The sequence below is a fragment of the Rana temporaria genome, chromosome 5, assembly GCF_905171775.1.
Source record: "Rana temporaria chromosome 5, aRanTem1.1, whole genome shotgun sequence".
Classification (NCBI taxonomy): domain Eukaryota; kingdom Metazoa; phylum Chordata; class Amphibia; order Anura; family Ranidae; genus Rana; species Rana temporaria.
The window spans coordinates 100431249-100458950 of NC_053493.1; the positions used below are offsets into that span (position 1 = coordinate 100431249).

Below are 27702 nucleotides of genomic sequence, written 5' to 3' on the forward strand. Positions count from 1 at the left end.
GCGTTCCCGTCGTAATCCACGTTGAGTATGCAAAATGGCTATTTCCGACGATCCACGAACGTACGAGCGGCCGTCACATTTTTATAAGTCGTTTCCATTCGGCTTTTTCCGGCGTATAGTTAAAGCTGCTATCTGGTGGCGTACTCAATGTTAAGTATGGCCGTCGTTCCCGCGTATAATTTTGAAAATTTTACGTCATTTGCGTAAGTCGTCCGTGAATGGGGCTGGACGCCATTTACGTTCACGTCGAAAACAATGACGTCCTTGCGACGTCATTTGGAGCAATGCACCATGCGAGTTTTGAAGGACGGGGCATGCGCAGTTTGTTCGGCGTGGAAGGAAAATGATGTATGGTTTTCAATTTTTTTTACAAATAAATATGTGAAATATGTCAATACTTTGTAGAACCACCTTTCACTGCAATTACAGTTGCAAGTCTTTTTGTGGATGTCTCTACCAGCTTTGTACATCTAGAGAGTGACAATTTTGCCCATTCGTCTTTGCAAAATAGCTCAAGCTCTGTCAGATTGGATAAAGAGTGTCTGTGAACAGCAATTATAAAGTCTTGCCACAGATTTTCAATTGGATTTAGGTCTGGACTTTGACCAGGTCATTCTAACACACAGCGGCGGTGCATCCAAAGTGGGCGCAGGAGCGCCGCCCCCTCTTTTCCCTGCGCCGTCACTCAAGTGTACAATACATAGAGATTCATGCATTGCATGAATCTATATGTATTGTCGCTGCTGCCGCCCACTATTCAGATGGCGCCCTGGTAAACGCCGGCCATCTGAATAACAGCAGTTTGTTGGTGTTTGGGAGTGTCTATCAGAGCCAGCGGGCTGTAATCGGCTTCCAAATAGTTAACCAGGGGACACAGGGGGTGTGCGTTCACTGGTTAACACTGACACTCGTCTCAGCCAATCAGGTTCACCGGGTCTGGTTACCAGTAACCTGATTGGCTGAAGCGACATCGAGGGCGGGACTTGGGACAAGACATCGAGGGAGAATGGCTGACCCGAGAAAGGTAAGTTCTGGCGGACGGTTGGCAGCAATCTGGTGGTTTTTGAGGGGGCAAACTGGCGGCAATTAATGGGCACAGTGGTGACAATTGATGGTCACAGTGGCGACAATTGATGGGCACAGTGGTGACAATTGATGGCACAGTGGCGACAATTGATGGCTTGGCACAGTGGCGACAATTGATGGCACAGAGGCAACAATTGATGGGCACAGTGGTGACAATTGATGGCACAGTGGTGACAATTGATGGGCACAGTGGTGACAATTGATGGCACAGTGGCGACAATTGATGGCATGGCATAGTGGCGACAATTGATGGCACAGAGGCAACAATTGATGGGCACAGTGGTGACAATTGATGGCACAGTGGTGACAATTGATGGCACAGTGGCTTCACAGTGGCTGGGTTTGATGGCATGGCACAGTGGCTGCGTTTGATGGCACAGTGGTGACAATTGATGGCACAGTGGCGACAATTGATGACACAGTGTCTGCGTTTGATGGCATGGCACAGTGTCTGCGTTTGATGGCATGGCACAGTGGCTGCGTTTGATGGCACAGTGGTGACAATTGATGGCACAGTGGCGACAATTGATGGCACAGTTGTGACAATTGATGGCATGGTACATTGGCGATAATTGATGGCATGGCACAGTGGCGACAATTGCTGGGCACAGTGGCTGCGTTTGATGGCACAGTGGCGACAATTGATGGGCACAGTGGAGACAATTGATGGGCACAGTGGCTGCGCTTGATGGGCACAGTGGCTGCGTTTGATGGGCACAGTGGTGGCAATTGATGGGCACAGCAGCTGCGTTTGATGGGCACAGTGAGGCTGCAATTGATGTTTTTTTTTTGTTTGTTTGTTTGCGCCCCCCAAAAAATTTGAGCACCAGCCGCCACTGCTAACACATGAATATGCTTTGATCGAAACCATTCCATTGTAGCTCTGGTTTTAGGGTCCTTGTCCTGCTGGAAAGTTTACTTCTAAGATTGCCCTGTATTTGGCCCCATCCATCTTCCCATCAACTCTGACCAGCTGATTGGTTTATGTATAATCCTTGTGCTTGGCAGTTCTATGCTTTTTCTGTCATGTGGCTATAGCCCACACATTTCCATTGTTTTGTATGTACAATTTTAATTGCACCTTTTTTTTTCAATTTTTGGATACCAATAAAACATAATATATACTATAAATACTTTTACTTTTGTTCATTCCTTAAGCCTAAAAAGTCCCAATCCTTTTAGGGGACTATTCCATGTTCTATATATGTTACGGATGTGGCCTTTCTAAGCAGAGCCATATCATTTCGTTCTCTTTACCCAAAGTGAGGGGTTGTCACCAGAACTAGTGTCCCCGCTGGAAGATCTCTCCTCTATTCTGGAGATAGGGCAAAAGTTGTGATTTTCTTTCATGGTGGTAATGGTGAACAGGACAACTAGAGAGGGTGAACCTGGGCACCTGACAGGTGTTCTAATCCCTCTCCCCTCTGTCCAAAATTAAACATTTAATTTCACTTTAAGTACATAAGATTTCCTTCTTTCACAAGTTTCTAAATTGAGAAGCAATCTTCCTTATTACCAACATCCTCTCCCCCTTCCCCTCCCCTCCATGCCCATGCTGCCAGTCTAATAAAACAGCATTAACACTCCTCTAGTATAGGAATTGTTCTTCCAGCCTTCCACTTCCATCTGCACAAGTCTCACACCTTCCATCTCCTTACCAGTGTTCCCTCACCTCACTCTGACCTCGCTCCTTTACCTGCCTAAGAAACATCAGAACAACCAATTAGCAGCGGAGAAGCCAACCCGCCGCCAATCACAGCTCCGATGGGCGTCTCCTCAGTGCCCAGTACACCTGCCGCTCTCTCGCCCACTCCAGCGCACCTGGGGACCTGGGGAGCAGATGGGCGGGGCGTACAGGTAGAGGGCGGGAGTAAGACGTTCTGATTATTTGTGAACTCGCTGAGCTCCCTCTGTGTCGGTGGGATCTCTGAGCAGTCCGCAGTCCGTCCAATGGGATGAGAGCTGGCAGGTGCAGGGTTCCCTCCAGTGACGTGTGACAGGCGCCCCCTCCCTGTGTTACCTGTACACTTCCCAGGACGGGCTCAGTCAGTGCTGTCACCTCCTGGATCTGGGACTATCATGACTGCCAGGAACACCTAATACACCTGGCTGGCCGGGGAACTCCGAGTGGCACACAGGGCACGCCTTCCTCCATGGTGCTCTGTCCCCTCCTGTGACAAGGACACACCGATCACCGCTGACACAGGTGAGGAGCGGCCTTCTGTATAGGGTATCCATTGTACGGGGCATCCATAGTATGGGGCATCCATACGGGGCATCCATAGTGTATGGGGCATCCATATGGGGCATCCATGGTACGGGACATCCATAGTATGTGGGGCAAAAACGGACGGGGGAGTTCATTCTAGAAGATTGCTGTCACCTGTCCCCGGTCACCTCCTCCGTCATCTGCTACATAGGGCTCAGCTTCACCCCCAGATGTGGTGCCCTTCATTACACCCCACACTGAAGAGCGTCCGAACTTCAAACACAATTATCTTTTCTTCTTTTTTTTTCCTTCTCTACTTCTCCCTCTCACGTTTGAACTCTCTCTTTTTTTTTGTTCTCCCTGTTTCACTTTCTCCCTGTCTCTCTCTATTTATCTTGCACTCTTTCTTTCCCTCCCCTTCTTCTTTCTCCCTCTTTATATCTCTTTCTTCTCTTCCTTTCTATCTATCTATCTCGCTCCCTTTCTCTTCTTCTCTCTCTCTTCTTTTGCTCTTCCTTTCTCTACTCTAATTCACTCTTTCTTTCCCTCCTTCCTCTCTCTCTCGCTCTCTCCCCTTTTCACTATTTCCCCTCTCTCGCTCTCTCTCTCTCTTTATATATTTCTGATTCACTCTCTTCCTTTCCCTCCCCTCTTTCTATCTCTTCTATTCCCTCACTCACTTTCTCTCTCTCTCTCTCTCTCTATCTGTGATTCACTATCTTTCTGTTCCTCCCCTTCTTCTTTCTCTCCTTTTCTATCTCTCTCTTCTTTTTCTCTCGCTCTCTCTCTCTCTCTTTCTCTCTCTCTTTCTCTTGCTCTCTCTCTCTTTCTCTTGCTCTCTCTCTCTTTCTCTTTCTCTCTCTCTCTCTTGCTCTCTTGCTCTCTCTCTCTCTCTTTCTCTCTCTCTTTCTCTCTCTCTTTCTCTCTCTCTTGCTCTCTCTCTCTCTCTCTTTCTATCTCTTTCTCTTGCTCTCTCTCTCTCTTTCTCTCTCTCTTGCTCTCTCTCTCTCTCTCTCTTTCTCTTTCTCTCTCTCTTTCTCTCTCTCTCTCTCTCTCTCTCTCTCTCTCTCTCTCTCTCTCTCTCTCTCTCTCTCTCTCTCTCTCTCTCTCTCTCTCTCTCTCTCTCTCTCTCTCTCTATCTCTTATTTACTCTCTTTCTTTCCCTCCCCTCTTTCTCTTTCCCCCTCATTTTTCTCTTGCCCTGTTTCTCTATCTCTCTGTTTCTCTATCTCTCTGTTTCTCTCTCTCTCTGTTTCACTCTCTTTATTTTCTTTCTCATTTTCTCTATTTTTCTCCTCTCTAATCATCTCCGTTTTGCTCTCTTTTCTCTCTTTTGCTCAGTCTCTCCCTGTCTCCCCCCCCCTCTCTCTCTCTCCCCTCTATTTTACAGTTTTTTTTCTCCTTCCCTTTCTTCCTTTTTACATTTTCACTCTATCTCTCCCTGCTCTCTATTTGTCTCTTTTCTCTCTCACTTTTCCTCTTTTTTTTTTTTTCTTTTCTTTGTTTTTCTCTCTACCAACGCACTTTCTTTCTATCTCTTGCTTTCTTTCTCTCCCACTCTGTTTTTCTGGTATTTTTCCTGTTTTTCTATCTTTTTTTTTTCTTTCTCACTCTCTCTTGCTCTCCTCCTCTCTATCTCCCCTCTCTCTTTCTCTTGTTTGCTCTCTCTCTCTCTCTCTCTCTCTCTCTCTCTCTCTCAATATCTATCTATCTATCTATCTATCTATCTATCTATCTATCTATCTATATATATATATATCTATCCATCGCTGCTGCTAAAGTGGCGTATCTAAGCCTGTTTGTTCCTATAGTGTCCCAGGGGGCCATGGCGCAACACAGTATCCACCGCAGGAGATGGTGAAGTCCCTGCCTGCAACATCTCAGATACAGCACATATATATATATATATATATATATATATATATATATATATATTAGAAAAAGAGAGTTAGAGAGCAAGCAATAGAAAGAGAGGGGGATATATATATATATATATATATATATATATATATATATATATATATATATATATATGTGCTGTATCTGAGATGTTGCAGGCAGGGACTTCACCATCTCCTGTGGTGGATACTGTGTTGCGCCATGGCCCCCTGGGACACTATAGGAACAAACAGGCTTAGATACGCCACTTTAGCAGCAGCGATGGATGGGAGCCAGGTACAGGGCCAGTGTAAGGTTTTATTACTTAAAATATTTTCCCCAAAAATATTACTGAGGGTCATAACTATGTGTTGTGGATCCCCCTAGGAAACTCATCTTGGGCCCCCTTACATCTGTGATCTCGTTCTCTAATACAGGTCCTCTACTGATGAAGGTTAGCAGTATCATTTATAGAATCGCACAGACGTTCCCCAACTATATATACAGTACATTGATTACATGTATTTGGTAAATTCTATTACTTCCTGCATTTATCACTGAGTGTGAATGGACAGCTGGGGGCCCTTATACTTCTGGGCCTCATGGCCATTGCATGGTCTTCTATGGATATAGTTACACTCTTTTCATATTTGTTGCATCTAACCATGGCCAGCATTGGATGAATAACAGCCGGAGGCAATTCTGATGTCACCAAAGTGACGCTCACGCTGCAGCCCATTTCATGATTAAGGCCAGAGGAGTGGTCATGTGACTATAGCAAAAATCATCTGAAAACATACTTTGGGTGTGAATACTGAACAAATTAGGAGAACTATAGATCTAGCCCTGAACTGCGCTTTTCTTATGTTCTCAAGGCTTCACATACACATTAACCACTTCAGCCCTGGAGGATTTGGCTGCCAAATGACCGGGACACTTTTTGCAATTCTGCACTGCGTTGTTTTAACTGACAATTGCGTGGTCGTGCGACGTGGCTCCCAAACAAAATTGACGTTCTTTTTTTTCCCACAAATAGAGCTTTCTTTTGGTGGTATTTGATCACCTCTGCAGTTTTTATTTTTTGCGCTATAAACAAAAATAAAGCGACAATTTTGAAAAAAAAGCAACATTTTTTACTTTTTGATATAATAAATATCCCCCAAAAATATTAAAAAAAAACTAATTTTTTCCTCAGTTTAGGCCGATACATATTCTTCTACGTATTTTTGATAAAAAAAATCGCAATAAGCGTTTATTGATTAGTTTGTGCAAAAGTTATAGCGTCTACAAGATAGGGGATAGTTTTATGGCATTTTTATTAATATTTTTTTTTTAACTAGTAATGGCGACGATCAGCGTTTTTTATTGTGACTGCGACAATATGGCGGACACTTTTGATGCTATTTTGGGACCATTCACATTTATACAGCAATCAGTGCTATAAAAATGCATTGATTACTGAATAAATGTGACTGGCAGAGAAGGGGTTAACCCAGTGTTTCTCAATTCCAGTCCTCAGGCCCCCCCAACAGGTCAGGTTTTCAGGATTTCCATTATTTTGCACAGGTGATTTGATCAGTTTCACTGCCTTAGTAATCACCACAGCCTTTTCATCTGAGGGAAATCCTGAAAACCTGACCTGTTGGGGGGGCCTGAGGACTGGAATTGAGAAACACTGGGTTAACCAGTAGGGGGCTAGAAATGGGTTAAGTGTGTCCTAGGGAGTGATTCTAACTGTGTGAGTGCGGGGCTTACTGTGACATGACACTGATCGCTGCTCCCAATGAGAGGGAGCAGACGATCAGTGTCTTCTCACTAGGCAGAACAGGGAGATGCCTTGTTTACACAGGCACCCCCCCCCCCCCGTTCTGCTGCTCCGTGACACGATCGCGGGATACCAGCAGACATAGGCCCGGATTCAGATACAATAGTGTATCTCTCGGCGGGCGTAACGTATCTCAGATACATTACACCGCCGTAAATTAGGGCGCAAGTTCCGTATTCAGAAAGAACTTGCGCCCTAAGTTACGGCGGTGTAACGTATGTGGTCCGGCGTAAGCCCGCCCTAATTCAAATGTGGATGATGTGGGCGTGTTTTATTTAAATTAATGGTGACCCCGCATATTTGATGTTTTTTACGAACGGCGCATGCTCGAAATTACGCCACAATTCGACAATGCTTTAGACGTGAACGTAACTTACGTACAACTGTATTCGCGAACGAATTACGCAAACAAAGTAAAATTTTCAAAATTCGACGCGGGAACGACGTCCATACTTAACATAGGATACGCCTCATATAGCAGGGGTAAATTTACGCCGGAAAAAGCCTAACGTAAACGACGTAAAAAAATGCACCGGGCGGACGTACGTTTCTGAATCGGCGTATCTACCTAATTTGCATATTCCTCGCGTAAATCTACGGAAGCGCCACCTAGCGGCCAGCGTAAATATGCAGCCTAAGATACGATGGTGTAAGACACTTACGCTGGTCGGATCTTAGGGAAATCTATGCGTAACTGATTCTATGAATCAGTCGCATAGATACGACCCCGCAACTCAGAGTTAGAGTTAGTTGGAGCTGCAGAAGATTACTGATTAGATAAGCAGCAACAAATCATAGATTTTCCAAGTGTTGTCAGTGTCCTTATCATTGTTGCAGTACAGTATGTTAATTTACACTGTATCAAGCTGATGGAGTACATGCTACAGCCAATGACAGAGCAGTGTTGACAATTTAGGCAACTTGCAGCTTCTGCACAGTGGAGTACACTGATAGAACGTCTTTTAAATTATTTTGTTTTTTAATTATTCAATACATTTTCTAAACGTTAGTGGGGTAAAATCGATGTTCATTTTCAGCCGCTTTAACAAGAAAAATCGAGCTTCAGAATCCATTGGTTGTAACCTTTTTTATTCATCCTTCTCAGCAGTATGGGGTCAAGGGCATCGATATGGCTCTAAGAATGATTAACCGCTTGCCGACTCGCCACAGTACATTTTCTGTGGAGGGACGGCTCGTACAGGCCCAATCACCTACCTGTACGTCGTGGCCTTTTTCTGGGTCTGCTTGAGTATGCACGCGTGGACCCGGAAGACTATATAACTATCTAGCCCATTTACAGTATAATATCTGAAGCAGATTTTAGTGGGTAGATTAATGCCTTGCCTGTCTTATTTCTAGTCAAAGGAAGAGCTGCGCTGTTGTAAGCTAAAATGTGACAATGAAGTGCTAGATAAATATCAATTAAAATGATGAAACACCGACTGAGTGAAAAAAAAAATTATATCTGTAAATAGGTCTGTGAGACCTCAATAAGATAACAAGAAAGGGTGCTCGCTTCGGCAGCACATATACTAAAATTGGAACGATACAGAGAAGATTAGCATGGCCCCTGCGCAAGGATGACACGCAAATTCGTGAAGCGTTCCATAAAAAAAAAAAAAAAAAAAAAAAGATAACAAGAAAGGGTTATTTCCTAAATTAGGTAGAAACCTGAAAATTATCAAGTGAATAAATAGCAGTCCATGTGAACAAACCCAAAAAATCCTTAGGAATACCATTAACAATAGCGTCAAAAGTAAAAAAATTGAATATATTAAAAAATACTAATGCAGAGTGTCCATATAAACTTAAATATCCCCAGTGTTCAACGAATCCAATAGTCCAGGAAAAAGTGCTGACAGGATAGTGCCTCCACCAAACAATAACACTGCCGCTTACCAGATGGATGTGATCTCTAATTATAGGAGATCAATATGCGCATATGGTTGATATCCCAGCCTGGGGTCTCTATTGGTAGCATAAATCCCTCAGTGTAGTTCAATATTGCATAGAAGATGTCTCAAACAATGTAGCAATTCAGGATGCACCACATAAAAAAAAAAGGAAGGGACTGGCATAGCGTAAATCCCTTAAAATGTTTAATAAGTAACATTAAAAATGCACACTTACATCGAAGAAGTGAGATAAGGCATATAAAATACAATCGAGCCAGCCGGCTCTTCGATTCAGCAGCCTGTATCTTCTGGGTCTGGCACACAACACGGTGACGTCAGAACGTCGTTTCCTCACTAGAGGGACGTGGTAACGGGATACTAGTTCATTTAGGAATTAACTCTTTCTTGTTATCTTATTAAGGTCTCACAGACCTATTTACAGATATAATTCTTTTTTTTTTTTACTCAGTCGGTGTTTCATAATTTTAATTGATATTTATATAGCACTTCATTGTCACTAGTCACTAGTGTCACATTTTAGCTTACAACAGCGCAGCTCTTCCTTTGACTATTATTATTAGTGTTGTATACATTTTTTTATCAAAAAGTATACTGCATTTACCTTTTGCTTTATTTTTTATTTTCTTAATAAAAACTTTTCTGTTAAAAAAAAAAAAAGTATACTGCATATAAAAAGTAAAAAATATAGTTTTTTCTTTCAAAATTATCCGTCTTTCTTTGTTTATAGCGCAAAAAAAAAAAAAACACAGTGGTGATCACATCCCACCAAAAGAAAGCTCTATCTGTGGGAAAAAAGGACATAAATTTAATTTGGGTATTATTATTATTATTATTATACAGGATTTATATAGCGCCAGCAGTTTACGCAGCGCTTTACAGTGTTGCATGATGGTGCAATTGTCAGTTAAAGTAATGCAGTGCCTTCAACCGTAAAAAAATTTTATAAAAAAGTAACGCATTGCCATATCACGAAAAATAGGTTAAGTAGTTAACTGCTTGCCGACCAGCCGCCGGAAGTTATACGGCGGCAGGTCGGCTCTGCTGGGCGAGATCACGTAGCTCTACGTCATCTCGCCAAGCAGCCAATAGGGGCGATCAACGCCGATCCCCTAGTCAGTCCACCCCCCCTTCAGTTAGAACACACCCAGGGAACATACTTAAACTCTTCCTCGCCCCTAGTATTAACCCCTTCCCTGCCAGTGGCATTTTTATAGTAATCAATGCATTTTTATAGCACTGATCGCTATAAAAATGCCAATGGTCCCAAAAATGTGTCACAAGTGTCCGAAGCAGTGTTGCCAACCGTCCGTATTTTTACTGAAAGTTTGTAAAAACGGGCACTTTTTTCCCCCGTTCGTAAATGTCCGTGGTTGCGGGAATGTGCCAGTAAAAATAGCCAAGATCAGTTCGGCTTGGAACTGCGCATGGAGATTGGAGGCAGGGGGTGATTGGAGGCAGGGGGTGATGGTGGCTGCGGTGGCACCGCAGAGGGGGATGGAGGCAGGGGGCAATGTAGGCAGGGGAAGATTGGAGGCAAGGGGTGTTGGTGGCTCGGGGTGATTGGAGGCAGGGGGTGTTGGTGGCACTGCAGAGGGGGATGGTGGCACTGCAGAGGGTGGGGGATGGAGACAGGAGTTGTTGGTGGCACCACAGAGGGGGGTGGAGGGAGGGGACGATGGAGGCAGGGGGTGATTTGAGGCAGGGGGCCTGGGGGAGATAAGAGGGAGATTGGAGGCAGGGGGAGATTGTGGCACCGCAGAGGGGGGTGAAGGCAGGGGGTGTTGTTGGCAGAGGGGGATGGAGGCAGGGGGTGATGTGACTAAATAATTTGCCCTTATTATATATCGAAAATAACAAAAATATGATTTTTTTCTCTTAATATCTACCTTAAATCGCATTGCTATTTGCCTAGCGTACTTGTTTGTAGCCTAAATACTGAAATTTGCACCTAAAAATGTAATTTAGTAACTTTTGTGAAATGCCAGTAAAAACGTGGCTGCGCCAGTAAATTTCAGGTGTCGTGCCAGTAAATTTCAATCTGGTAGGTTGGCAACACTGGTCCGAAGTGTCCGCCATAATGTTACAGTACCGATAAAAATCGCTGATCGCCGCCATTACTAGTAAAAAAAAAAAATATTAATAAAAATGCCATAAAACTATGCCCTATTTTGTAAACTCTATAACTTTTGTGCAAACCAATCAATAAATGCTTATTGCGATTTTTTTTTTTTTGACGAAAAATATGTAGAAGAATACGTATCGGCCTAAACTGAGGAAAAAAAATGTTTTTATATATTTTTGGGGGATATTTATTATAGCAAAAAGTAAAAAATATTATTTATTTTTAAAATTGACGCTCTATTTTTGTTTATAGCGTAAAAACTAAAAACCGCAGAGGTGATCAAATACCACCAAAAGAAAGTTTAAGAGTTGCTACTCTTAAAATCGTTTCTTTATTTTTCAAATATCTTCATAAAGATATATCTATATATATATACTGTACTTATATGTACAGCATACAGCTGAACAGGAGGCCCTTTTTACTTGCCCCTTGTTTCACATTTTAAACACAGTGAAATACAAAGCATGGTTTATACTCTCCAGGAAGTTCCAGTATATAAATCAACAGTATATAGGTTAGACTTTTATGATATTCTTTATTGGCATGTTAATGATATGACTTGTCTGCTTCGGGCTGTTTACAAGAGTAAACAGTTTGCAATGTTTTAATTGCAAGTTATTTGTTAGCTGCACAATGAGGTTGCTTGTAACTTTGCAGAAGATTCTCTCTTAAGATTATTTACCATGTATCTTGAAAGCAGAAGGCAAAGTGTCTACTTTTTTAATATTCAAAAATATGTATATTATACAACAAATGTAGCGCTACCCCCGCAGGAGCCGCTGGTTAGATTTGGGATGGCCTGTTATCTCTATAGCTCCGACGTCTAGGGTAGTTGATGAGAGCAGCAATGATGGAATGTCCAAACAGCAGGTGCCTTTTCTTGTGCTTTATTTATACCAACAAGGTAAACGATAAACTTGAGGTAGAAAGGAGAGATGTATGAAGAGGAGAAAAGCAGCAGATTCAGGCTTAAACAATACAGAAGCAGTCCTGCTTCTAACAGCACTTTGCTTTCGTCGCCACTCCAGCCGGAATGGGTATAGTGTACCCGGACAGGCCTCTCACACCGACCTGGCAGCCAGAAGAAGAACAAGTCTCTGCCACAGACCTGATGCAAATGAATATCAGGGAGGAACCTCTGCCACAGGCCCTTTCCCAGAACGTAGATCGTGAAGTAAATTTTCCTTAGTGGATTTTGTACCTGAATCTCCCTCAGGTAGTTCTCAACTGGTCACCGACTGACAGGTTTCTGACATCCAACCTCTCAGTGTCCGGTCACCCCGATCCCTGATGGATTGTCGAGGCCCTGTTGGATCGCCTGCCTCTCTGGCTCTCCTCAGGCTGACTCCCCACCGAACAGCACAACTCACTTGGGATCTCTTCTGAAAATTTGAATCACGGGGGCCCCGCCACAGCTTCAGTTGCCCCAGGCCAACAGGGTCCCGGAACCAAGAACACTGCGTAGCACGTGCACCCCGGCCTGGTAGGCCACATCGCCGGGGCCCGTGATGCGTGGCCACCCTGAAGGTGGGTGCCACACCCAGAACAAGACCCCCGCCTCATGGCGTCTGTTCAAGAAGTACCCTCCCCCAGCATGCCCCGCAAGGGAAAACCCCTCCTGATTGGCTGCTGGCAAGAGGCGCTCCAGACTGAACTCCACTGCTGCCACCTGTCGCCCCGGGGTGGGAAATCACCTCAGGAACACAGAATGAACCGACAGTACAGCCCAGCTAGAACAGAGGCCCAATTTGCACAAATCACTTGGATGAGAGCTAATTAACTCTCTCATCCCCCTCTAAATTTAAAATAGCACCTGGACTGAAAGTACACAGGCGCTACACAAACATTCACTAATATAATATGTATATGGAAAACTTTCCCCTAAGGTCTCATTCACAAGGGTGTTTTGATGGGGGAGGGGGAGCAACTTTCAGTAGTGCTCCCCTCCCCAAGACAATAACTTAAAGTGTTACTAAACCCACAACAGTAAAATCAGTTAGGCGGATTCAGAAAGACTTACGACGGCGTATCCGTAGATAAGCTGTCGTAAGTCCGAATGCGCGCCGTCGTATATTTAAGCGTATTCTGGAAACCAGATACGCTTAAATTTGGCCAAGATACGACCGACGTAAGTCTCCTACGCCGTCGTATCATATGTGCATATTTACGCTGGCCGCTAGGGGCGTGTACGCGGATTTACGCGTCGAATATGTAAATGAGCAAGATACACCAATTCACGAACGTATGTACGCCCGTCGCAGTAAGATACGCCGTTTACGTAAGACATACGCCGGCATAAAGATAAACCACCAAAAAGATGGCGCAGCCCATGCAAGGTATGGACGACGGAACAGCCGTTGGAATTTTACGTCGTTTGCGTAAGTATAAGTGAATGGGGCTGGGCGTAGGTTACGTTCTCGTCGAAAGCATTGAGTATTTGCGACGTGATTCTGAGCATGCGCGCGCATGCACCGTACGAACGGCCTTCATTTACATGGGGTCACGGTTAATTTAAATGTAGCCCGCCCACTACATGCCTACTTTGAATTAGGCAGGGTTACGCCGGCCCATTTGCGCTACGCCGACGTAACTTACGGAGCAAGTGCTTCGTGAATACTGTACTTGCCTCTCTATTTTACGTCGGCGTAGTGCAAATGAGCTGTGCTACGCCGGCTTAAACATACGCCAAACTACGTGAATCTGGCTAAGTGTGTATATGTAGTAAAGCATGCTTGTTATACTTACTGTGGAACCTAAGGGGGTAATCCTCCGCATTGTGTAAAAAGGCTGGTTGATCCGGTCTTCTCTGATCCTCCCCTTCTTTTATTGTCTCCAATCCATCTCCTGATAGAGCCTTTGGAGTCACTACACATGCTCAGTTTGGTGTGTATTGCTAGAGACATTTTTTCTTGAGAGGGTGCATGTGATCAGCACAGGGCCAATCCGCACTGTCCAGGAGCCCTGCAGCCTAATAGGACAGTCTCCTACCGTGTTTAACCAGACACTAATAGAAGTCACAAGACTGCTAGATACTGCTAATGAGAAAAGGTATTTTGAAGTTTTTATTTACTAGATTTATTGCATTTCTGTGTTCTGTGTACTGTAGGTTCTGGGTTTAGTAACAATTTAATAACCAAAAGTGTGTATTTCAGAGAGGAAAACTTTCTTCCTTTCTAAAGTAATGAAAAATAACCTCCAATTCACTTCAGTACATGCAGAACAGGAGAGGTTAGGCATTAGGGTGACCACATTTATAAACTACCATTCAGGGACAAAATAGAAGGTAGATTCCGTTTAGGCCCCTTCCACACGAGGCGGACTCCGTCGCTACGGAGTCCGCCTGCTCCCGCCAGCTCAGCGGGAGATCAGTCCATTGATCTCCACTGAGGTGGCGGATGACAAGCTCCTCTCTGCTCACTGAGCGGGTAGTGGCTTGTCAGACGCCGCTGTTTCCTATGGAGCAATCTGATCAAAACGGACAGCATGTCTGTTTTCATCAGATCTCACCCGATCCGATCCGCCATGGACGGATGGGAACGTATCCCCATACGTCTGTTTTTAGCGGATCAGGTCGGATGTCAGCGGACATGTCTCCGCTGACATCCGACGCTCCATAGAGATGCAGGGAGCGGCCGTTCAGGTCCGCTGTCACAACTGACAGGCGGACCTGAACGGTCCATCCATTTGAAAGGGGCCTTACTCAGCCATGCTATGTATAATAAAATATGTATGTTTTGTATAGCAACAATATCTCAAAATGTAAGTAATACACTGTCAGCAGCCATGTTCCCATAAGAAGACAATTTATTGTACAAAAATTTAAAACATACCTACCCACATTACCTACCTACCAGGGATCCACCAGGGATCCACAGTTGCATACATAAGATGAAGCATGGATTAATATTGTGATATGGATATTTCAGCATTTTTAGGTCTACCTGGAGCCATGGGACACGGGGGTACCAACCCCAATGCTTCAAATTGTATCCATGGGTGAACCAATGAAATATCTTTGGAAAATGAGTGATGAGATATCTTACCATGATACTAAGTGGTCTGAGATTGGTAGAACCGAGCAAGCTATGAGCCTAAAAGTGTATCTATATTACTCTCATTATTCATGCTCCATTCGGGCAATTTGAATGCTTTACCCACGCCACGAACTTCCGTATGGAAGAAAACCATCGGGCCTTCAGGAAAAAACTTAAGACCCACCTCTTCTGAAGGATCTGGACGACATTGGACACAAAGCGCCTTGAGGCGATTTAGTTTGTATTTGTAGCGCTATACAAGTGGTCCTTTTTGCTTGTTTATGTCTTAAATTTGTAAAATATGTAGAGGCGCCCTAGGGCACATTCGAGAAGATATACTGTATATGCTACAGTATATGTCTTTACAAGTATTTATGGAACTGAGAATCTGTGGTCGAAGGGTTTTTATTGGGGGTAGATATACCAGTTTATTGTATCTTACACAGTATGTACACTCTTCATCATAGTCCAGTAGTAGTAGTTGGTTCATAGTTTTTTTTTTACTGGGGACTTTTACGGATAGATAAGTAGTTTGGAGGCTTTTTTTCTAGTGTTTAGTAGATTACTATTCTCTTAGCATGGGGCATCGTTCTTGGGAACGATGGTCTACAGATTGCGGCCAGATTATACATTCAAATATCACCAAGATTTGGTTCGCTTGGGGGGAAAAAAAACTGACAGAGTGGTTGTACCGAAGTTGATTAATAGATCGAAGTCTGTACAACCAGGGTTACCCATACATAGGTCGAAACTCATCCGGTCCCTGCCAAACCGGGCGAATTTTGATCCATGTATGGATCAAAACCGGTTTACAGATTATGGCTAAAGCCCGCTCACTATAATCTGGATCTGGTCCCACTCTAGCAATGGATTTTAGGAGTAACTTTTTTATTTATTTTTTATTTGAATTGCGCAGTTCTATTCTTTGTTTTTCAATGGTTAACAATATACACATTTTTTTTTTCTTTTTTATAGTGAACTTGAAATCAATTACAGGTAAAGAAATGTGTACATAGTACAAGAATTCATTCATCATTTCACAGATAAGAAAATATATTGCATATGGAGTTCGATATTTTTGCAGTAATAACTTGTAACGACAGCAAGTTGCATTAGTTTAGTTTTCATTTTGTTTTCCTATGGGTTTAAGCTGGTCATACACTAGTATAATTTTGTTCCAAATTTTTCATTTTAAGAATGTTTTTGTTGAGTTTTCTAATTGTTAGAGGGATCGTGTTGACTGATGTTTCCGACAGCAGTGGTAAGAAAATTTGAAGGAGCGGGATGACTTTTTTTCTCTCGAATGAGCAACAATAGTGAACAGAGTTTTTGTATGGTAAAGTTCATTCAATCCAAATGTTTAAGGGCCAGTTCACACCAGACACAGTTTTCTGTACAAAATGCATGCACAGTGTTTTCCATGTATTCAAATGGCTCTAGTTGGCTCTAGTTTACACCATGCAGTCAGTTTCCGGTGCAGAAAAAAAGCACACGGAACTGAACAGAACTGTGTCTGGTGTGAATTGGCCCTTAAACATTTGATTTTGGAACTAATGAACGTTACCATACAAAAACCCTGTTCACTATTGTTGCTGATTCGAGAAAAAAAATCATCCCGCTCCTTCAAATTTTCTGGTGTGAACTGGCCCTAAAGCATATGAAATTTTGACGTACTTTCAAACTACATTTGTCAAATCAACTAATCTACTGAGAATATTTGTAAGAATTTTTGTATGAATGTTCGTACAAACATTTGTATAAAAATCTACTAGTATATGACCAGTATAATCAGTAAAACACTGTAAGGAGTTTTGTGGATATGCAAAATTCCGTAACCCATGACTATAAAACCGCTTATAAAAGGGACCTTGTGAAAACCAAAAAATAAAATAGTTGCTGCAGGTATAACATGCAGGCGCCTAAATTTACTGTAGCTGCACATATATGTAATAGTCTCCCAAAACTCCTCACCATGGATGAATGCGGTTCTCACATGTGATGCTGTTCCTGATGTGACAACTTGCCTTCTAGTATATAGTTGTTTTTGTTTTGTTTTTTAAGACCAGAGTTAAAGTGGATGTAAACCCACTCTCATCCTTTCTAAACTACTGCCATAGTGCTGATCTAGGATATACAGATCAGCACTCCTGCATGTATCCTTACCTGTCAAATGTCTCCCCTCTGTCTGTTAAAAGGACTGAAAAACTGCAGATTCTGTGGGTGAATCTGTTGTCTGGAGCTCGGTGGGTGGAGTCGTGATGTCAGTAGACTCCCCGCCCTCCTCTACACTCCCCTTGTCAACATGCATTGTTTCCTATGTATTCCTTACACTAAATTCTGCTATGATCACTAACATCCAGTCAAAATCCAGAAAAGTAACCACATGACTTCAGAAAAGGAGTGGGGGTGGGAATTCTAAAATAATGCCTGTCTCCAGGCTAGTGCATGAGATATGTAAATAACCTGTCATTCACAGCAAGGGGGCGGAACGAACCAAGGTTTTTCTCTGTAAGTCCATTTTATTTCACTGAACAATAAAAGAGGATTGCTCAGAGCTGGATTAACTCTGTGTGGCAAGACTGGACACAGTTGATAGGAAATCTTATACTCTACATTGTGACATCAAAAAAATAAATAAAACATTTTCGGGTTTACATCCACTTTAAGTGTCTCTGTGTACTGCAAGACAGCCCCGGTTGATTTGGAGCTACATGTTGACTGGTGTGAGTTTCTCCTTTAGATATGAGCTCATACAAGGTGATAATAAATGATCATGTGTGTGCTGTGATTTTCAGAACTTCTGATTTGATGCATTATTCTCATAGTTTAGAACTGGCGTGCTCTTTTACTACCCCCACGCCCTTCACCTTGGCTGAGACATTGCTGTCAGGCCACGTACACACAACCGAGTTTCTCGGCAAAAACCAGCAAGAAACTTGCTGGGAGATATTTTTTTGCAGAGGAAACCGGTCGTGTGTACATTTTCGTCGAGGAAACTGTCGAGAAACTCGACGAGCCAAAAAGATAGCATGTTCTCTATTTCCTCGACGGGAATGGAGAAACTTGCCTTGTCGAGTTCCTCGACAGCCTAACAAGGAACTCGACGAGGAAAACGATGTGTTTCACCCGTCGAGTTCCTCGGTCGTGTGTACGAGGCCTCAGACATTTGATTGACCTGGAGTGGTAGAATGGATAAAATCCAAGAACTGTACAGAAAAGGGGACTGTGTTGTGTATTGGCTACTGGGCAAGTAGAATGTTCTAATAAAGTTTCATTTTATTTTACTAAAGAAAGTTCTAAAAGATAGTCTTGCATCAAACTATCACATGACTATGTTATTTCCCCATATGATATATACCTGTGTTCACAATATATGCATTCTTGATACAGTTCCAGAGGAATGATCATGTTTGTTATAATGATGGCAGCAGGAAACCAGTTGTTAGTCATTTGTCGTTCTCTCTAAGCCATGTCTTGCAGAGCATTAATACGGACTAGTTCTCAGCTAGTTTGTTTTGCTTTGCTGGGCGTTACGTTGTCAGCAGTGTGTTACTAAGTGAACCAAATGTATATCCGAAACCAAATTCAACTGCGTTTTATCTGTCCATCTCTGTATCTATGTGTTCCTTCAGGGAATTTACTCAACACACCCATCTCCACTGTTCTCGCTGATTAAAATGTCAGCGACACTTTACACAAGCGCTTTGTTTTCACTTAATGCAGGCCTGACACCCATGACCTAATGCGTGACATTGGTCATCTTCCAGACAGACTTGTAGATATGATATATAACTCTGCCATAAATGGAATTGATTTGTTTATTCCACCTGGTAGAAAATGCTTTGCTCTCAGGTTTTTCGATCCTGCCTCTTTTTTACTGAAGTAATTCATCCCAGGTTACACTTTAACCTCCCTGGCGGTATGATTATTTCAGGTTTTAGGTTCTGAAAGCGGTACCATTATTTTGCATGGAAATTTTGAGGGGACAGCAAATTTACACTGTCATACAAGCTGTATACCCACTACTTTACATTGTAGAAAAGTGTAATTTCCTTAGTGTTGTCACATGAAAAGATATAATTAAATATTTACAAAATTGTGAGGGGGTGTACTCACTTTTGTGAGATACTGTATATAAAATGACTCGGGATTCAGAACTCAGAGCAGAGAGGGAGCACAGTTATGCTTATAGATACAGTGAGTAAAATAAGTATTTGAACACCCTGCTATTTTGCAAGTTCTCCCACTTGGAAATCATGGAGGGGTCTGAAATTGTTATCGTAGGTGCATGTCCACTGTGAGAGACATAATCAAAAAAAAAAAAATCCAGAAATTTTTGAACTATTTATTTGTATGATACAGCTGCAAATAAGTATTTGAACACCTGTCTATCAGCTAGAATTCTGACCCTCAAAGACCTGTTAGTCTGCCTTTAAAATGTCCACCTCCACTCCATTTATTATCCTAAATTAGATGCACCTGTTTGAGGTCATTAGCTGCATAAAGACACCTGTCCACCCCATACAATCAGTAAGAATCGAACTACTAACATGGCCAAGACCAAAGAGCTGTCCAAAGACACTAGAGACAAAATTGTACACCTCCACAAGGCTGGAAAGGGCTACGGGGAAATTGCCAAGCAGCTTGGTGAATAAAGGTCCACTGTTGGAGCAATCATTAGAAAATGGAAGAAGCTAAACATGACTGTCAATCTCCCTCGGACTGGGGCTCCATGCAAAATCTCACCTCGTGGGGTCTCAATGATCTTAAGAAAGGTGAGAAATCAGCCCAGGACTACACGGGAGGAGCTGGTCAATGACCTGAAAAGAGCTGGGACCACCGTTTCCAAGGTTACTGTTGGTAATACACTAAGACGTCATGGTTTGAAATCATGCATGGCACGGAAGGTTCCCCTGCTTAAACCAGCACATGTCAAGGCCTGTCTTAAGTTTGCCAATGACCATTTGGATGATCCAGAGGAGTCATGGGAGAAAGTCATGTGGTCAGATGACACCAAAATAAAACTTTTTGGTCATAATTCCACTAACCGTGTTTGGAGGAAGAAGAATGATGAGTACCATCCCAAGAACACCATCCCTACTGTGAAGCATGGGGGTGGTAGCATCATGCTTTGGGGGTGTTTTTCTGCACATGGGACAGGGCGACTGCACTGTATTAAGGAGAGGATGACCGGGGCCATGTATTGCGAGATTTTGGGCAACAACCTCCTTCCCTCAGTTAGAGCTTTGAAGATGGGTCGAGGCTGGGTCTTCCAACATGACAATGACCTGAAGCACACAGCCAGGATAACCAAGGAGTGGCTCTGTAAGAAGCATATCAAGATTCTGGCGTGGCCTAGCCAGTCTCCAGACCTAAACCCAATAGAGAATCTTTGGAGGGAGCTCAAACTCCGTGTTTCTCAGCGACAGCCCAGAAACCTGACTGATCTAGAGAAGATCTGTGTGGAGGAGTGGGCCAAAATCCCTCCTCCAGTGTGTGCAAACCTGGTGAAAAACTACAAGAAACGTTTGACCTCTGTAATTGCAAACAAAGGCTACTGTACCAAATATTAACATTGATTTTCTCAGGTGTTCAAATACTTATTTGCAGCTGTATCATACAAATAAATAGTTAAAAAAATCATACATTGTGATTTCTGGATTTTTTTTTTTGATTATGTCTCTCACAGTGGACATGCACCTACGATAACAATTTCAGACCCCTCCATGATTTCCAAGTGGGAGAACTTGCAAAATAGCAGGGTGTTCAAATACTTATTTTCCTCACTGTATGCCTGAAACTTTTTTTTGCAGCAGGATAGCTATGATAAGGGCATACTGCTGCTTTAACATGATAGCCAGGCACTTGGCAATTTCAAAAGGAGATATCCAGGATGGTAACTTCCATGTTTCACACATGACAGGTTTACTTAAAGTGGAGGTTCCCCCTAAAAAAAATAATTCTAACAATACATTGAGAAGACTGATTACACTGCGGGTATGCTGGGGTATTTTTTTTTTCGTACATACCTCGTTATCGCCGTTTCATCCCTCGGCTTCCGGGTATGATTCTTGCTGGACCTAGTTGATTGACGTTCCTCCGACCGCGCGTCACGACTTTCCAACAGAAGCCGAACGTCATTGCGCAGGCGCCGTATAGAGTCGGCTCTATACGGCGCCTGCGCAGCGACGTTCGGCTTCTTTCGGAAAGTCGTGACGTCAAGTATGCGTCAGGCGGAGGAACGTCAATCAACTAGGAACGCCCAGCCCCGCTAGAATCATACCCGGAAGCCGAGGGATGAAACGGCAATATCGAGGTATGTACAAAAAAAAAAAACAGCTTACCCGCAGTGTAATCAGTCTTCTCAATGTATTGTTAAAACATTTTTTTAGGGGGAACCTCCACTTTAACCACTTAAACCCCGGACCATTTTGTTGCTAAATGACCGGGTCACTTTTTGCGAATTCCGCACTGTGTTGCTTTAACTGACAATTGCGCGGTCGTGCGACGTGGCTCCCAAACAAAATTTACATCCTTTTTTCCCACAAATAGAGCTTTCTTTTAACCACTTCAGCCCCGGACCATTTTGCTGGTCAATGACCAGGTCACTTTTTGCAATTAAGCACTGCGTGCGACGTGGCTCCCAAATAAAATTGGCGTCCTTTTTTCCCCACAAATCGAGCTTTCTTTCGGTGGTATTTGATCACCTCTGCGTTTTTTAATTTTTTGCGCTATAAACAAAAATAGAGCACCAATTTTGAAAAAAAATGAATATTTTTTTACTTTTTGCTGTAATAAATATCCCCCAAAAATAAATAATAAAAAACATTTCCTCAGTTTAGGCCGATACGTATTCTTCTACATATTTTTGGTAAAAAAAATCACAATACGCGTTTATTGATTGGTTTGCGCAAAAGTTATAGCGTCTACAAAATAGGGGATAGTTTTATGGCATTTTTTTTTATAATTTTTTTTTAATACTAGTAATGGCGGCGATCAGCGATTTTTTTTTTATCGTGACTGCGACATTATGGCGGACACATCGGACACTGTTGACACATTTTTGGGACCATTGTCATTTTTACAGCGATCAGTGCTATAAAAATGCACTGATTACTGTGAAAATGACACTGGCAGTGAAGGAGTTAACCAGTAGGTGGTGCTATAGGGGGTTAAGTATGCCCTAGTGAGTGATTCTTACTGTAGGGGGGATGGGCTGTGTGTGACATGACACTGATCTCCGCTCCGATTACACGGAGCGGAGATCAGGGTCATTGTCACTAAGCAGAGCAGGGAGATGCTTGTTTACATTGGCATCTCCCTGCTCTATCTCTCCGTGACACGATCGTGGTTGGGTTCACGGAGCTCGTGGCAGGCACAATGGCATGTCCTTCTGCCCAGGAGTGCCATGGTGTCGATGTATATGTGCGTGCGGCGGTCTGGAAGCGGTTAAAGGACCAGGTGGAAGTGATATTTTAATTATTCAATACTCCAACAGGGAGATAATTCCTGATTCCTTTTTATCTGGAATTTGTGGGTACACTTGCCGAACTTTGTGTGTTCCAGGTTCTTCTTTTGTAATTTCTACAGTATAAATTAAAAAAACAAAATGACGGAAAGAGATTTCTCCCCAATAGAGTCCCCAAGAGATATAAAAAAATGTTAGATGGTTTAACTAATCTACCAAAACATGAAAGATCAGTAATTGCTTTGTGTTTCGTATCAACAAATGATGTTTATACTACTTGTGTAGTGCTAAAGGTTGGGGATCTCCGTGTTGCATAACATACATTTTCATTAGTCATAGGAGGTGACTCACATAACTACAGTATATTCATTTATTTGGGTGTTGTGCATACCTCCCAACTTTTTGTGATGGGAACGAGGGACACCTATTGGCAATTGTACTGTATGTAGGCCTAGGACACACACCCTGTCAAGCCCCCTTAAAGGGATTGCAAAGGTTTGTTTTTTATTTTCTAAATAGGTTCCCTTTAAAGGGGTTGTAAAAGTTTGTGTTTTTTCACCTTAATGTATCCTATGCATTAAGGTGAAAAAACACCTGGCAATGACGGCCCCCCCATTTTACTTACCTGAGCCCGTTCACCTGCTGTGCACGTGTCCGGCATCCTCTCCTCCACGGAGTCTGGCCGTTGATTGGCTAGATTAAATAGATTGATAGCAGCGCAGCCATTGGCTCGCGCTGCTGTCAATCACATCCAAAGACGCGGCGCTCCGGGGGGCGGGGGCGAGGTAATAGATCCACTGAACTTTAGATAACAGTCCTAGCTCAGTAGAAGAATTCCTCTAAAATAATACAAATTAAGACAATTTGGCAATAACAATGTATTAAATACACGTATGTACAATGGAGTACCACTTAAACATGACCTGAAAGGATAAGCAAGAGTTAAGCATTACTTCTGGCAAGACTTCTAAAGGAAAACCCAGGCCGGCCTATTTAACTTTTAATCTTAATGAGAGATCAAGCAAACAAGAATAGTATGAGGGCCCTTTAAGTAGTAATGACTGCAATGTCCCAGTTGCAGGCCTTTTGCTCTTTGTCGGCAGTCGGAGCTCATTAACTATATCCAATAAGGTGCAGTAACAAGGCAATAGTATTTCTTGGAATGGTTGATGACAAAGGTGTCTATGTACAGTGTTCAAATAGAAGTGCAGTAAAGTGTTTCCCCAGGGTAAACTGTCTGTACACAGTGTCCCAGTGAAGTAACAAAGAAAGGTTTGCAAAGGTGGGCAGTTGCCCTCTCACAATTGACCCGGCCGATTTAATGCCTTTCTGAACAGCGACTCCTGGAGAGGAGTCCTTGCAGCAGACTTTCTTGCGACGATTGTCTGATGTGAAGCACGAGTGTGGGTTGTTAGACGGTCGAGGTGGTGCTGGATAGATGTCTGATGAACAGCAAACATTGCTAGGCCCTTCTCGGCAGGGTTGGAATGTTGTACACCGCGTAGTAGGCCGCGACCTCACCCTCCCTGTATGGAGAGGTGCGTCACACCCAAGGCCTAGGAAGAAAAGAGAGCGGGGTGGGTCTTGGGCCTCTTTTTTATGGCTCCTCCCAGCAATCTCTCTGATGGTAGCAAAGATTCCTGGTATATGAGATATGATGTCAGTTAGTGACGGCAATTGTAGTCCACATTGATATATATATATATATATATATATATATATATATATATATATATATATATATATATATATATATATATATATATATATATATATATATATACACATGGCTTTTTTTCTCAAACAATAGATGCTGGAACTCAAGAACGACCCTCAAAAACCTCCCCCCACACACCCTCCAAATCACATCAAATAGTGGGTGTGGTCAGTCAAGTTTCACAAACAGTAGGAGGGTCTTATAGGGCATTAAATACAAGGGTTGCATTACATACAGAGTGCAGAGTTCAGGGGGGTTACACACAGAGTGCAGAGCTGTCACTTGTAAACACAGAAACCGGACTTCTGTGTTTACAAGTGATTGTGGTGAGCAGGCCCCATAGGGTCTGAGCCAGAGGTGGTGGAACTGAGTTCCACCAAGTTCCACCGGAAAAAAAGCCCTGTGTGTATATATATATATATATATATATATATATATATATATATATATACACGAGAATACGAGAACACTTGTCAATTTGGTTTGAACAGTGCAGGCTCCTAGGTTGCCATCAAGTTGAAGAAGCAGTTCAAACTTTTTATACTTACCGTAAATGGTCTTAAGCTTGTTCCAGCCAAGATCGTATTGACACTCCTAGAGCCTATATCTTACAAACACAATTTGTTTTGGCAGTTCCCAATTTTTTTTTACACAGGTTTACTGTCATTTAAATTATTGATACTGTAAAATGTATGGATTCACTGTATGTTGGCAGGAATGTTGAAAAATATGTGCCATTTTGCTATCTCCCTGATTGTGGTTGTTCTATGGAAGTAATCACATTGTGATAGATAGATAGATAGATAGATAGATAGATAGATAGATAGATAGATAGATAGATAGATAGATAGATAGATAGATATGCATGGTTTTTGCTGATAGTCTTTGCTTTATTACAGGGATCCTCAACCAACGGCCCTCCAGCTGTTGTAGAACTACACATCCCATGAGGAATAGTAACACACTGACATTCACAGACATGACTAGGCATGATGGGAATTGTAGTTCCTGAACAACTAGAGGGCCGTAGTTTGAAGACCCATGCTGTATTAGAAACAAATAAAAGAATTCATAGTAAAATTTAGTGGATTAGACTTTAAATATGTGGGCAACCAGTATGAGCAGAATTACGTTTTGAACTGTTCTAGAATTAGGTAATATCTGTATATTGGCACCTTTTAAATAATACAAAAAGATTGATTGTGTACGGAGTGATACTGGATATAAAGTACCGTACATTTTATTTAGTCAGTGACCTTTGCCTTAAAACTTTGATTGTTTCTCATACTTGTCTGCTTTGTTTGTGGCTTTCACAGAGAGGATCATAAGGCTAAACATAAGATTTTAACTACAAATGTAAAAGTTCATGGTGTAATATGGGTGAATATATTTCACAGAAGTTAATCAAAACTCTGCTCCTTGGCAAGTCTTTCTTAAAACATACCTGAATTTTAAAGTGACAGTGTGCCTTGGACATGCAGGAAAAATTATAAACACATAATGTTACTCTTATCGCAAGATTTGAGGTACTCAAATAATTTTCCAGGATTTCTTTAAAAGTGGTTAGACATCACATCCTGCAGTATGGGGGCTGGAGGGAAGGTAAGTATATTTATTAACTTTTTTATTTTTTTTTAAAGCTGCTATATATAATTGGGAGGGTCCCTGATATATTACGTGGACCTTACATTTTACTGCTAGGTCAGATTTAAATGACCCTGTTACTATGCCCTGCACAAACAACGAGCAGGATCACGTCTACATTTTATATATCTGTAAAAATAAATTATTGTTCGCTTTTCCTTCTTTATCGTACTGGTTGCCCACATATTTAAAGTCTAACCCACTAAATTTTACTATGAATTATTGTATTTGTTTCTAATAAAGCATGGGTCTTCAAACTACGGCCCTCCAGTTGTTCAGGAACTACAATTCCCATCATGCCTAGTCATGTCTGTGAATGTCAGTGTGTTACCAGTGTGTTCCAGGTTTTGAAGATCATTCATGTGATGCTTTAAGACAGGGGTCTCCAAACTTTTCAAACAAAGGGCCAGTTTATTTTCCTTCAGACTTCAGGGGGGCTGGATTGTGGCCAACAGGGGCAGAAAATGTCATGGGCCCATCATCAGTGAGAATAAATATGGCCTCAGGGTTGGTGGTCAATAGGAGTGGTGCCCCTATTAGTAGGAGGAATAGTATACCATCATTGGTATCCATAGAAGAACAAATGCCTCATTGTTGGTGTGAGTGGGAGGAATAGTGCCCCAAGGGCCGGATAAAGGCTACCAAAGGGCCATATCTGGCCCTCGGGCCGCAGTTTGGAGACCCCTGCTTTAAGAGATAAAATTGATAAGGACATTTTTAAATAGATATCAATATACACTATTTACATTTTTGTTTGTCATTGCAGATTGGTGAAAGTGAAGTAACTGGGCTTCTACATACAGATTGCTGGAAAAGCTGGCCATGGCAGAAAGCGCTACAGGAAAGAGTAATACCAGCAATTGGTGGAAATCACTGACTGTTCGTAAAAAGCCCAAGGAAATTTCTGTCTATAGTAATTCTGAAAGTTCTGAGGACAAATCATGGGGAATTAGTAGTGGCTCTAGAGAAAACCAACATCCTAATTCCATTCCTAGTGGAGCTACAGAACCTATAAGTGATGCCAAGTCAGATAAATCATATGGAGCTAACACTGGCAGAAGGAACTTGAAGATTTCTCGCTCTGGGCGTTTCAAGGAGAAGCGGAAAGTTCGTGCCACTCTACCAGAGAGTTCCAAGTTCTTCCAGGAAAACCCATCCTCTCATACAAATGATGAGAGGCAATGAACTGTGCAGAGAACATTTAATAACCATGAGAAGTAATGCACTTCTCTCAGAGGCTCTATTCATGGATCATTTCTACTCCGTGGACGTATCAGTCCCATATTTATCAAATCAACAACACACTGAATTGCTTCTCAACGGCATATTAGCTTTGTAACATATCATGGTCTCCTACAACTTCATAAGACATTTGAGAATTCATAATGTTTCCTGCAAGTACTCTTTTAGAAGAAATTGAAGGTTCATCCGACACCAAGGGTATAAATCCTTATCCATATTAGATAGATGCCTCGAGAATGTGGTGGATACCTAATCGTCATTACTTGGTTTGATGTGGATTTTTCTGTGAAGGGATGAATCCATGGAAAGACCGTCCAAAACTTGAAACATAAAGAATTAGGCTGCCTTTTTTTTTCTTTGCTAACTGGTGGTAAGAATTACTTTTCCGCAATTGCTATATAATCACTGGTGATAAAGACAGCCTTCTTCTATCCATAGCAACATGCCTGATCCCAAAGAACTATATTTTATTGTAAGACCTTTAACTAAATATTGTTTATTATGCAAAAATATGAATATTTCATAATTGATATGCATTAAATATTTATTTTTTTGTCCTAA

The 27702-nt window shown here is 42.3% G+C and overlaps 1 protein-coding gene and 1 non-coding gene across 2 annotated transcripts; both read left to right on the top strand.

Annotated features, from left to right (window-relative positions):
* Positions 1 to 3005: 3005 nt before the first annotated feature.
* PRR15 (proline rich 15) lies at positions 3006 to 27702 on the top strand. The gene is made up of 2 exons (XM_040352932.1): positions 3006 to 3292; positions 26666 to 27702. Exon 2 carries the CDS (start codon positions 26722 to 26724, stop codon positions 27082 to 27084), a length of 363 nt encoding a protein of 120 aa, XP_040208866.1. The 5' UTR covers positions 3006 to 3292; positions 26666 to 26721; the 3' UTR covers positions 27085 to 27702.
* On the top strand, positions 8507 to 8613 carry LOC120942082. The gene has a single exon (XR_005749883.1). It is a non-coding gene; the product is annotated as a U6 spliceosomal RNA (small nuclear RNA).